General features: G+C 38.4%; 1 protein-coding gene and 1 pseudogene across 1 annotated transcript; one reads left to right on the plus strand and one right to left on the minus strand.

Moving 5' to 3' along the window:
* The first annotated feature begins 1155 nt into the window (after positions 1–1155).
* On the plus strand, positions 1156–2920 carry LOC110312237 (olfactory receptor 11A1-like; annotated as a pseudogene).
* A 3981-nt stretch (positions 2921–6901) lies between these two features.
* LOC110284160 (olfactory receptor 1f45-like) lies at positions 6902–7864 on the minus strand. Its single transcript, XM_021149848.2, has one exon. It carries the CDS (start codon positions 7862–7864, stop codon positions 6902–6904), a length of 963 nt encoding a protein of 320 aa, XP_021005507.1.
* Positions 7865–13583: the final 5719 nt, after the last annotated feature.

Below are 13583 nucleotides of genomic sequence, written 5' to 3' on the forward strand. Positions count from 1 at the left end.
TCCATGGAATGGAATGTGGTGTTTTGAATAAGAATGGCAACAAATGGTGAACTATTTGAATATCCATCCCTAGATGTTAAAACTTGTTAGGTTTCATCACCTAAATAAATTGAATTGAGCCAAATTAAAGTATAAAGGCAGGTTTACTGGGAGCAGCTCTCAGGTTGGTTCACTGGATTGATAGGAAGAGGTCAGATGGATTCACTGGTTTCACAGAAGTTCAGTGAAGTCCCATAGTTGGCCATGTGTTCACATTGCATACCTTTTATCCCAGCACTTGGGAAGCAGAGGTGGGAGGATCTCCAAGTTCAAGGTCAGCTTCATCTACAGGGTAAGTTCCATGATAGCCTTGGCTACACAGAGAAACCCTGTCTTCAGCAGAAAAAGAAGGAGCAGGAGCAGGAAGAGGAGTAGAAGGAGGAGGAGGAGGAGGAGAAAAGGGAAGAAGGAAGAAGAAAAACAAGAGGAGGAGAAGAACAAGGAGAAGGAGGAGGAAGAGGAAGAGGAGGAAGAGGAGGAGAAGGAGAAGAAGAAGAAGAAGAAGAAGAAGAAGAAGAAGAAGAAGAAGAAGAAGAAGAAGAAGAAGAAGAAGAAGAAGAAGAAGGAGGAGGAGGAGGAGGAGGAGGAGGAGGAGGAGGAGGAGGAGGAGGAGGAGGAGGAGGAGGAGGAGGAGGAGGAGGAGGAGGAGGAGGAGGAGGAGAGAAGGAGGAGGAGGAGGAGGAAGAACAAGAACATCAAGAAGAAGAAGAAGAAGAAGGAGGAGGAGGAGGAGGAGGAGGAGGAGGAGGAGGAGGAGAGGAGGAGGAGGAGGAGGAGGAAGAACAAGAACATCAAGAAGAAGAAGAAGAAGAAGAAGAAGAAGAAGAAGAAGAAGAAGAAGAAGAAGAAGAAGAAGAAGAAGAAGAAGAAGAAGAAGAAGAAGAAGAAGAAGAAGAAGAAATAATGTGGGGGACTTGGGAATATGGGTGCTGCTCTTTTAATAATAAAGACATGGAGACATCTGCATAGTATAAGGGGTTAGTCTTTATCTGGAGACAGTCTCCTCATCCCAACTCAACCCTACTCCCCTGCCTCCTTTTCCCAAAGATTTAGTTCTCAGTCTGCCTTCCTGTTCACACAGCTCCAGCCTCCAGCTCTTTTTATTGTTGCACTGAAATGGCCAACAGGAAAAGATATATACAAAAGTGCAGTAAGTGGTTATTATGTGTTGGTGGCAACCAACTGCTGTCTAATTGGACTTAAAGTCGACTCATCAGCAGAAAAGTCATACCTTTAACAGGAAACCTAGCCAGCTTCCCAGGGTTAGAGAGGTCATAGACCTTAGTAAAGTATCTGCTGTGACCCTTTGGTAAGCCAACATAATTCCTTACTACTTTCTAAATCTTATCCTATATCCACAGATAAGTATGGCTACAACCCTTCAACAAAGAAGCTTTTTTTTTTTTTTAACAACAAAGGAGTGTTTCCATTGCTGTGAAGAGACACCATGACCAAGGTGAATTTTATAAAGCACAACATTTACCTGAGTCTGGCTTACAGTTTCAGAGATTCAGTCCTTTGTCATGGTGGGAAGCATAAGAGCATCCAGAGAGATATGGTGCCTGAGAGTTCTACATCTTGTTCTGAAGGAAAAATTGGAGCTGTCTCATGGGAAGATAGAAGAATCTCAAAGCTCAGCCCCACAGTGATACAGTTCCTCCAGCAAGGCCTCACCTACTCCAACAATGCCACACCCACTCTAACAAGACCACACCTCCTAATAGGGCCACTCTCTGAGCCAAGCATATTCATACTACCACAGAGTTCATCACAGAAAATCACAACTAAACATAGAACAGAAATCAACCAATCACGAGGATTCAAGCTCCAATGGATACATCTACATCACACTACCTGTCTCTGTCTCTATGGTTCAGCAAACATCTCAGAAGAAGGAGAAAAGATTGGAAGAGCCAGAATACCAAGTGGTATATTATGAAAAGGTTTCTGCTAGAAATGGCTTCGGAAAAAAGACAGAAACAGCAGCAATATTAACATGCAAGGGAGAAATTTGTGTAGGGTCCTATCCCTAGACAAAGAACTATGGGCAGCCAATAATTTCTTGAGGAAGAAGAATTAGACTCCCCTAGGAATAAATCCATTCATTGGTTTTCCAATGCAGGGTAGTCAGCCCTAAAGCATAAACAACAAAAATGGACTGAGTAGATTTTACATATGTGTATTTATAAACATACATACCTACATACAACATACACACACACACACACACACACACACACACACACACACACATATATATATATATATATATATATATATATATATAATGTTCAAAGAAACAATGGTTATCAAGTTGATCACTACCTTGAAATCTGTCACCCCCTACATTACCCACTTCTCATGGAGCCTCAGTGGTGCCTGGGGTTTGTGCTCACCGTCCGGCTGTTTGGCATCATGGTGGATGGACTAGTTGTTATTCTGGTAGGCCAGATGTGGTTCTGTGGCCCCAACCTAATTGATTAATTTTAATACAATTTCTCACCCATCATGGACCTGGCTTTGTCAGATACCCAAGTTTTCCAGGTGATTACATTTGTTCTCTCTGTTGTCTTCCTGACTGTCCCCTTTGGGCTGGTTCTGATCTCCTACATTCAGATTGTGGTGACTGGGCTGAGAGTTGTCTCTGGGGACAGAAGAACCAAGGCCTTCTCCACATGCTCCTCTCACCTGGCTGTGGTGTCCACATTCTATAGATCACTCATGGTCTTGTACACTGTGCCCTTTGCTCCTCTCCAAGGTCATTGCACTACTCTACACAGTAGTTATCCCTATCTTCAATCATGTCATCTATAGCTTGAGGAACCAGGAGGTGCAGCAGGCACTAAGAAGGCATCTTTACTGCAAACCAACTGAAATGTGACCTAAGATGGAGGGCAGTGAAGATTTTCTATTTAACTGTCAGTGTCTTGATTGAAAAGTCTCCGTCTATGGGTTGGAGATGGAGTAATTATGTTCTTTCTCAAAAGTCCTCTTTAGGTCTTAAAAGCTATGCCCAGTGGAAGATGACAGTTAAACAATTTTTAGATGTTAGTTTAAAAGATTATGTAAATTATGATGAGTTGTTTACTGCATACAACATAAAAAGCGCTCTGGTTTGATCATCACATAGTGAATATATGTAATAGGTTATCATTCTGTAGCCTGTTGATTATCACACAGTGAAGGCAAGTACTGGATTGCCACTCTGTAGCCCATTGCTTATGTAGCACTGCTGTAAATGATTAATGAAAATAAAATTATAGAAATAAGGCACCAGCACAAGGAAATCTAGAACAATGGTCATGTATGTTATTGCAGTATGACATTTGAACGGTTCTTTGCTATTGTGTTTATTTGGTTTGAGCATGAAAATTTAATGGTTGAACTTATAATTTGATTTCCCACATAAGGATATGTCATAAGTAATTGTATAAATACACATACAATAACAGCAATAATAAATCACTTTTAAAAGAATGTTGTAATATACTCTCCATTAAAAGATAAAATAAAATTATATTCTTTCTAATCCTGCTCCTATTGACATGGGTTATTGTCAGACTCACCAGCTTCCTGACTCCTTACTTGTGATTTAAGTTCGGTGAACACTAAAGCTACCTTTAACATGATTTGTAAGTTGTATCCATGTTCAGCTGGAGGAAAGATACAAGAAAAAGACAAAAATACTTTAATTCACTAGCTCTCCAGGACAGGAGATTCAGTAAAACCTATAAGGATATCAGGGGGCTGTTGTTATAAAACCACTGGAAAAAATACTTTAAATTACCCAATGATTGTAGTGATTGAAGTGGATATTCATGCGTCAGGAATATGAGTATAAGAAGGCAAATTAAAGAATATCAAACTCAACATACTATTCTTTCCAATACATTATTTTACTTGTTACTTGCCTTGTTGTGGCAAAGCACCTGACAAGCAATTTAAGAATGAAAGTTTCATTTTTATTAATAGTTTGAAGAATACCATACATAAGGATGAGAAAAGCAAGGCAGGAGGATGCAGTGGAGGGCTACATTGCATCTGTGGTCAACAATCAAAAACAGATGAATAATGAGAATAAGCTAGGTTGTTAATTTTTCCATCTGTCAGACTAGGATAATTCTATGGAACAAATGGTGTCATGCATATTCAAATGGATCTTGCCTTCTTGGTGAAATCTCTCCAGAGATACCTTCATAGAAAAGCCCAAAATATTGTGTTCAGGGAAATTTCAAAACTAGTCAGGTAAAAACTAAAAATCCAACCACAGAACTCTTAAACCTGATAAACAGTTTCAGTGCCATAGCTGGATATAAAATTAACTCAAACAAATCCATGGCCTTTCTCTACACAAAGGATAAGCAGGCTGAGAAAGAAATTAGTGAAAAAACACCCTTCACAATAGTACCAAATATGAAATAACTTGGTGTGACTCTAACTAAGGAATTGAAAGATCTCTATGATAAGAACTTCAAGTCTCTGAAGAAAGAAATCAAAGATCTCAGAAGATGGAAAGACCATCATGCTCATGGATAGGCAGGGTCAATATAGTAAAAATGGCTATAGTGCCAAAAGCAATCTACAAATTCAATGCAATCTTCACCAAAATTTCAACTCAATTGTTCACTGAGTTATAAAGGACAATTTGCAAATTCATCTAGAATAACCAAAAACATAGGATAGCAAAACCTATTCTCAACAATATAATAATCTCTGGTGGAATCACCATGCCTGACCTCAAGCTATACTACAGAGCAATTGTGATAAAAGCTGGATGGTAATGGTAGAGTGACAGACAGGTGGATCAATGGAATAGAATTGAAGACACAGAAATGAACCCACACACCTATGGTCACTTGATCTTTGACAAGGGAGCTAAAATCATCCAGTGGAAAAAAGACAGCATTTTCAACAAATGGTGCTGGCACAATTGGTAGTTAGCATGTAGAAGAATGCAAAATTGATCCACTCTTATCTCCTAGTGCAAAGCTCAAGTCTAAGTGGATCAAGGAACTCCACATAAAACCAGAGACACTGAAATTTATAGAGGAGAAAGTGGGGAAAAGCCTCAAAGATATGGGCACAGGGGAAAAATTCCTGAACAGAACAGCAATGGCTTGTGCTGTAAGATCAAGAATCAACAAACAGGACCTCATAAATTGCAAAGCTTCTGTAAGGCAAAAGATACTGTCAATAAGACAAAAAGGCCACCAACAGATTAGGAAAGTATTTTTACCAATCCTAAATCTGATAGGGGACTAATATCTAATATATACAAAGATCTCAAGAAGCTGGACTCCAGAAATTGAAATAACCCCATTAAAAATGGGGTAAAGGGATCTGCAATCCTATAGGTGGAACAACAATATGAACTAACCATTACCCCCAGAACTCCTGTCTCTAGCTACATATGTAACAGAAGATGCTCTAGTCAGCCATCATTGGGAATAGGGGCCCTTTGGTCTTGCAATCTTATATGCCCCAGTACAGGAGAATGCCAGAGCCAAGAAGTGGGAGTGGGTGGGAAGGGGAGTAGGGCAGGGGAAGTGTATAGGGGACTTTCGGGATAGCATTTGAAATTTAAATGAAGAAAATATTTAATAAAAATTGAAAAAAAAATCAGGTGACAGGAGATACTGGCGAGGATGTAGAGAAAGAGGAACACTCCTCCATTGTTGGTGGGATTGCAAGCTGGTACAACCACTCTGGAAATCAGTCTGGTGGTTCCTCAGAAAATAAGACATAGTATTTTTGGAAAAATCCAACAATTCCTCTCCTGTGCATATACTGAGAATATATTCCAACTTGTAATATGGACATATGCTCCACTATGTTCATAGCAGCCTTATTTATAATAGCCAGAGGCTGGAAAGAACCCAGATGTCCCTCAACAGAGAAATGGATACAGAAAATGTGGTACATTTACACAATGGAGTACTACTCAGCAATTAAAAACAATGAATTCATGAAATTTTTAGGCAAATGGATGCATCTGGAGGATATCATCCTGAGTGAGGTAACCCAGTCACAAAAGAAGTCACTTGATATGCGCTCACTGATAAGTTGATATTAGCCTAGAAACTTAGAATATTTGAGATACAATATGTGAAACACATGAAACTTAAGAAGCAGGAATACCAAAGTGTGAATACTTCGCTCCTTCTTAGAATGGGGAACAAAATACCCATGGAAGGAGTGACAGAGACAAATTTCAGAGCTAAGACAGAAGAAAAGACCATCCAGTGACTGCCCCACATGGGATCCTTCCCATATACAACCACCAAACCCAGACACTATTGCATATGCCAGAAAGATTTTGCAGACACGACCCTGACATAGCTCTGTTCTGTGAGTCTATGCCAATGCTTGGCAAATACAGAAGTGGATTCTCACAGTCATCTCTTGGATGGAAACACAGGGCCCCTAATGAAGGAGCTAGAGAAAGTACCCAAGGAGCTAAAGGGGTATACAACCCTGTAGGAGAAACAACGATATGAACTAACCAGTACCCCCCAGAGCTGTGTCTCTAGTTGCATATATAGCAGAGGGTGGCCTAGTAGGCCATCAATGGGAGGACAGGCCCTTGGTATTGTGAAGATAATATGCCCCCGTAGAGGGGAATGCCAGAGCCAGGAAGCAGGAGTGGGTGGGTTAGGAAGCAGGGTGGGGGGGAGTGTATAGAGGTCTTTGGGGTTAGCATTTGAAATGTAAATGAAGAAAATATCTAATAAAAAAAAAAGAAAAGAAAACCTGAAGATTAACCATAGCAATCATGTAATTTTCCCCTGAGCAACATTGTTAACTGACACATTTTGCATGTGTGGTAGTGATGTGGGTTGTGATCCTTCCTGAATGATGATCCTTAGTCCTGAGACTTTTCAATGTTCAGAACTCTTCTCAATGAACTCTTAACATCCTTATTTCTCAGACTATAAATGAAGGGGTTTAGAGTGGGAGTAACCAAGGTATACATAACAGCAGCTACCACCTCCCCAGAGGAGTGAGAAGTAGATGGAGGCTTCAGGTAGGTAGCAAAGACTGTGCTATAGAAAAGGAGGACTACAGAGAGGTGGGAACTGCATGTGGTCAGGGCTTTTCTTTTCCCCTGTGCTGATGGAACTCTAGCCACAGCATAAAAAATACAAACATAAGAACTTACAATGCAAAGAACTGCACTGACTCCCAAAACTCCAGCCAAAGCCATCATCAGGACCTCATTGAGGTGAGTGTCAGAACAGGAAAGCAGTAAGAGAGGCCTACAATCACAGAAAAAATGAGGAATCTCTTGATTGGTATGAAAATATAACTGAGAGAGCAATAACGTATACATCAGAGACACACAATGAGCTATTCCCCATGAACCACTGACTAGAACCTCACATCTACAAGGAGTCATGAGAAGTGGGTAGAGGAGTGGGTGGCAGATAGCAGCATAACGGTCAATGGCCATGACTGCCAGAAGCAGGTTATCCATATCTGCAAAAACACCAAAGAAATACAACTGAGACAGGCATCCAGAGAATGAGATTGATCCATCTCCAGTCCACAAAGTCTCCAGTGTTTTAGGAGCTGTGGTGGTGATAAAGCAAAGATCCACTAGCGAGAGCTGACTGAGGAAGAAATACATGGGAGTGTGGAGGTGGACATCAGAACCAATAGCTAACAGAAGTAGTAGGTTCCCTAAAAGGCCTAGCAAGTAGAGACCTAGGAAGATGATAAAGAAGTGCTGCCACTTCTCTGGTTCCCTGGATAGTCCCAAGAGGGTAAAGCCAGGAGCCTGACTGCAGTTCATCCTTGGGTTTATTATTGAAGATGAAATGTGCATAAAGACAATTCTCTCACTGCAGGCAAGAATTGGCACCAACCCAGACCTGGTCCCTTGTCAATGGGACCTCAAAGCTTCTACTGAGTACTAGAAACTAGAACAGCAAAGGGAGGAAGGAACAAGACTTGGAGTTCATTAAAAATGTCTCCCTAGGGAGACATAAAGACAATTTGTTGAGTGGCTTCCAGGAATTCTCTAGGTGAAAGCTATGCTATTTACCCATTGTTTTACTTGATTGAATAACCACTTTTCCTGTGTATCTGTTTGACTGTGATCCCTTCGAAGGCAGAGGCTGTATCTCAGTACATAGCTTAGTGCTTTGCTGACAGTGGGTTTTCAATAAATGTTCCTGTCCATCCATAGTGTCACCACTCTAGTTGCAGCTTCATCAAACAAAGTACAATACTGCTGTTTTCCTGAGTGACTTACTGTGACCACTTAGCCTCAAATGATTCATTGTTCACAATGCTGCCAAGGAAGTTCCTTCAAAAAAATAAAATCATGTTACTTATTTGTTTAAAAGAAGTTACCTGGATAAACATCATTTTTATGAAGCTGTATAAGTCCTTGTGTATCTTCTAAGGCTGTGACTATTTTGAACTTGGAATGCCTCATAAACTCTATCATCCCTCACTACCCACATTGAATGAGCTATCAGCAAGATTCACACTTCTCAATACCATTTTCTATCTTGGTCAATTTCTATTTCTAATATAATATTACAAACTAATAAATGAAAAATTATTCATTTTGAATCAAATGTCAAGTAAAAGAAGAAACTCTCTGATGGACAGCAGAGAGCAATAACACACAGGACGATATAGTAAGTTTGCATCTGAGACTTCTGGTAACTCTTCTTAAACCCCTAGTGTCTAATCTTTGTGGGTTTACCTAATCCAAAAGACAACCAAAGATTCCACTACAGTTAGACTCAGTTTCCACCATTTCAGTACCTCTGTGAGCTGTGATATGCCTGAGAGAGATTATATATGGTTTCAAACCATGGGATCTATCCTTGTCATCTCAGTTTCATTCCAAAGAAGTCTAATGCTTCTTTGACTGCCAGATTTACCTTGCCCCATCATAGATTACCATTTTGTGATGTGGAGGATATAACCATATATATTTTGTTGAACTATATAGTAAGGTATTTAGTATTTGCTCCCTTTCACAACAAAATGAGACAAATTATGATGGAGCACAGCTGAATCTGAATTATGCTTCAAGGTATGCCTAGTTTTTGACATAAAAAAAATAGTAAATACTGATCACGAAGTGGGCACTGAATTTTCCCATTCATTTAGTATTTCAAGAAAGAAACACTTTTCCTCCAAATGTTGTCCTGCCTGTGTGACTTGAACACATGGTGCATCCATGTCTTTCATTCCCACATATGTAAAGTGTTATAACACTGTTATCTACAAACTATTCTACATTTCAGCCCCTTGATCACATTTTCTTACCTTAATTTAACATTTTCTCATCAATTCAATCAAAGCTTATTGCATCAACAGTATAACGGGCTACATTCATTGCACTGTAATTACTATTATTCAAACTGCAAACATTTCAGTTTTGCCTTGATTCTAGTGCCCAAATACCTCTAATGTCTCTTCTTTCCCATTAATTACATATATTGTACTGTGCCTGCTTACTGGAATATGCCTCTGTCCATCTGTCATAGCCATAACTATCCAGTCATATCTTTCTGGCTGGTTATCCATAGTTTTTCTATGACTCCAGATATCATGCACTCTTGTTAACATCAATCACCATAGATCCTCTCACCTAAAGAACTTCTTTATCGTTAGTCAAATTTGACCAGGGCTTCAAAACTATGTTATAATTTTATCTTCTTGTCCACTTTTAAACTGTTATTGAATACTTTATCTTTTATTATCTTGTCTCTTCTTAAATACACTCACAGGATGATCTCGTGCTTAGGTTGATAATGTCTGAATGAGTTTTCTAGTTTCTGTGACATATATATTTTTTCTTCTTGATTAAATGTGAATTTCCTGATAGTAGAGGCCATGATTTCTATTTTAAAATGTCAAAGAAAACATGACTTTTGTAACAATTATTACTAGTCTTCAAGATAAGATGCTACTCTGGATGTTGCCTCCCTATGACCTGGTCAAGAACAGTCAGAATAAGAAAAATGTGACTCTGTTCCAAAGACAATAATGGCTTTGAAAATGTACCATGGAAATAAAACAATATCTTTAAAAAAGTGTGAAGAAAAAAATATTATGTACTAGTAAAATGTAGACTGACAGAGAGGGTGCTCCAATATTTTGTCCAATTTTACTTTATTTCTTTGTTTCCTTCCATCTTTCTTTTCTTCTTTATATTATGATCCCACTTCTTTTCACACCTTAGCAGGATTTTTCTTTATTGTACTTTCTGTTTAATTATATTTTTACTCATTCTTTTATAAGAAGAATGGGTTAACAATGGAGATCTAGGAAGGAGTCCATCATGTTACTGTAATAGACAGGGCTCTACTACTAACAGAAGACAGAGAAACATAGTCTTGTTCATCAACTGCTTGCCAACAGTTATGTTATCTGTATTTGTAACATGAAGAAATTAATGAAAGTTTATCGTTGGGTGGTATAACTTTGATATTTATGTTAGGGGCTAGAAAGATGGCACAGTACTTAAGAGTGTTGCTTCTTTTCTAGAAGATTTGAGTTTGACTCCCCATATCCAAGTCAGGTGACACACAAGCACCTGAAACTCAGGTTCCAAGCTCTCTAATCCTGTTTCTGGTCTCTGGTGGGCACTGACACACATGTGCACATATAAACACAAATATACATACATATACTTTACAATAAAATATCATTTAAAAAGAGGACAAAAAGCAAGTCTCCCTGTATAAAAGAAAATTGAAATAACTCCCTGCATCTGATGAGCACACCGTGGACTAGTGAAGAGGGATATCAACAACAAAAACAAAAGAGAGCCTACAAGCTCATGGAAACTAAACAACTTTCTGCTGAATTAAAAAATGGGTCAAAACAGAAATAAAGAAGTTAAAGACATTCTAGAATTCAATGAAAATAAATACACAGCATATCCAAACTTATGAGACACAATGAAAATAGTGCTAATAGGAAAGTTGACATCATTATGTGCCTGCATAAAATAATTAGAGTCATCTCATACTAGCAACTTGACATCCCACATGAAAGCTACAGAACAAGAAAGCTCTAATCATGTCCAAGAGAAGTAGACAATGGAAGAGGGGGAGAAAAGGTTTTAGGAGTGAGAGGTGATGTAGGACAGCAGGAGAATATGGCCCACTGAATCAATAAAGAAGGGTCCAGATGGGTTCACAGAGACTGAAGCAGCAAGCACAGGACCTGTGTGGGTCTGTACCACATCCTCAGTGTATATGTTAATGGGTGTTAGCTTGGTGGTTGGTAGGAGTCCTAACAGTAGGAGCAAGTGTGTCTCTGATGCTTTTGCCTACACTTGGTACTCTTTCCCTCCTAATGGATTGCCTTGCCCTACCTCAATATGAGGGGTTTTGCCTTGTCTTTTTGTATCTTGTTTTGTTGTGTGTGGTTGTTATATCTTGGAGGGCTGCTTCTTTCTGAAGGAAAACTGAGAAGGACTGGATCTGGTGGAAGAGGAGTGTGTTGAGGGGGACAGACAGGAAAGCTAAAGGGAGGAGAAACTGAAGTCAGGAAGTATTATATGAGAGAAAAATCTATTTTCAATAAAAATATGGTAAATATACATAATAAGATTTTAATCATGGCCATCACTGGGAAGAGAGGCCCCTTGGTCTTGCAAACTTTATATGCCCCAGTACAGGAAAACGCCAGGGCCAAGAAGTGGGAGTAAGTGGGTAGGGGAGCAGGGAGGGTGGAAGGTATAGGGGACTTTTGGGGTAACATTTGAAATGTAAATGAAGAAAATATCTAATAAAAATAATATGGGAGAAGGACAGAACAAATAAAAAATAAAAATATAAAAAATTAAAAATTAAAAAAAGAATACTGAGATAAAATTTTTCAAGCAAGTGAATGGTCCTAAAAATAATTGTATTAAATGAGGTTACACAAACTCAGAACAGCAGAACACTCATATTCTCTCTCAAATGTAGATTCTAGATTGTAACATACATACATATGTATTTGAATTGGTGTAAATATATATAAAGTCTTAAATATTATAAAGGGAACCAAAGCAGAATGAGAGAGAGAGAGAGAGAGAGAGAGAGAGAGAGAGAGAGAGAGAGAGAGAGAAGAGCATGTCCCACAAACTATGTGGGGGGTTAAATCCTCACACATGGGGAGATCTTATAATTTTAGTTGCTTCTGGTTGTCTTTTCATACTGTACATTAAAGAGCATATAAAAGGCTCAGAAATAAACTTTTTTAAAAAAAAAGCTGAATAATGTTACACTATAAATGATGAGCTAAATTTGAAAGACAGAAGGTACATGTAGGATGACTACAATATCCTTTCTCCTTTAATTCATGTACATTTTTATTAACCTCTGGATGCTCACATATGTAGTTGTGCCAATGGATATGTGTTTTAGAATACAGAGAAATAAATTTTTAGGAATATGTTTCTAAATGAGAATGGGAACGTCAAAGTTTCGCAAAGCTAAAACTCACCTTGAGATGCATTACGTCACTGGTGTCACACTGTACACTCACCTGGAGATGCTGTTAAGTCACAGGGGTCACACTCCACCCCAAGAAGTCTGACTTAAGAGACTAGGGTGAGATGAGAATCTGTGTTTCCACCAACTGATGCTACAATTAGCAGCACCAAATTTTAAAAGATTAAATTGTTCTGTCAATCATAGTTGTAATATCACTTTTCCGTCTTTGTACTAAAAATTAAGAAGTTATTTTCATACAAGGTTACATCTACTCTCACACTCATTTGTAGAGACAATAATTTCTGCCATCAGCCAATGGCATGACTCTCATGGTGGCATATACCATGTTAAACATTCTCACTGATATTGTAATCATCTGAAACTGATAACTGCTATTGTATTCATCTCAAACCTATTCATCTATAAAATATATGGATCTCATTGGAACTCAGAGTGACTGAGACTCAGTACTGAGGTTATCTGAAAACTATTTCAGCATCTGAGGTTAGCATCTAAAAACTTAGCTTCCAATGGGCTACATAGTAATATGCGACAATCCCTTGGCTTCTAGAGCTATTGCTTCATTTTTCTATTTCTTACAATTTATTTATCCAAAATCTCCTGTCTTAACCCCTAGTTTCCTTTTAATGCAAAAGTTTTAATTTCATGCTTTCTTGAAACCTCTTTTTTTAGATATTTTCTTTATTTACATTAATGTTATTGCCTTTCCTAGTTTCCCCTTTGAAAATCCCCATGTCCCCCAACTCCCAACAGTTATGTTATGTGTATTGTGATATATGCATATATATAATATATAACATCATTACTTCATAGAAGTATTTTCACTATGAAACATATTTTCTTTTATGTGGCATTATTTACATGCAACCTTGGAAACTAACATACAAATGAAATGATGTCCTATACTGCATCTTCTATGTTCCATTCTGAAATATGACCTAATACTCCATAAAATATCACATTTCACCCTTACCTTCTGACTTCTCTAATATCCACTAATCAATGATGAACTTAGAAACATCCACTTTACCCAATTGTCTTAGATCTACAAGCATGTTGCCCTTTGCA

This window comes from Mus caroli, unplaced genomic scaffold (genome assembly GCF_978045245.1).
Source record: "Mus caroli unplaced genomic scaffold, Mus_caroli_1 scaffold_18, whole genome shotgun sequence".
Lineage (NCBI taxonomy): Eukaryota > Metazoa > Chordata > Mammalia > Rodentia > Muridae > Mus > Mus caroli.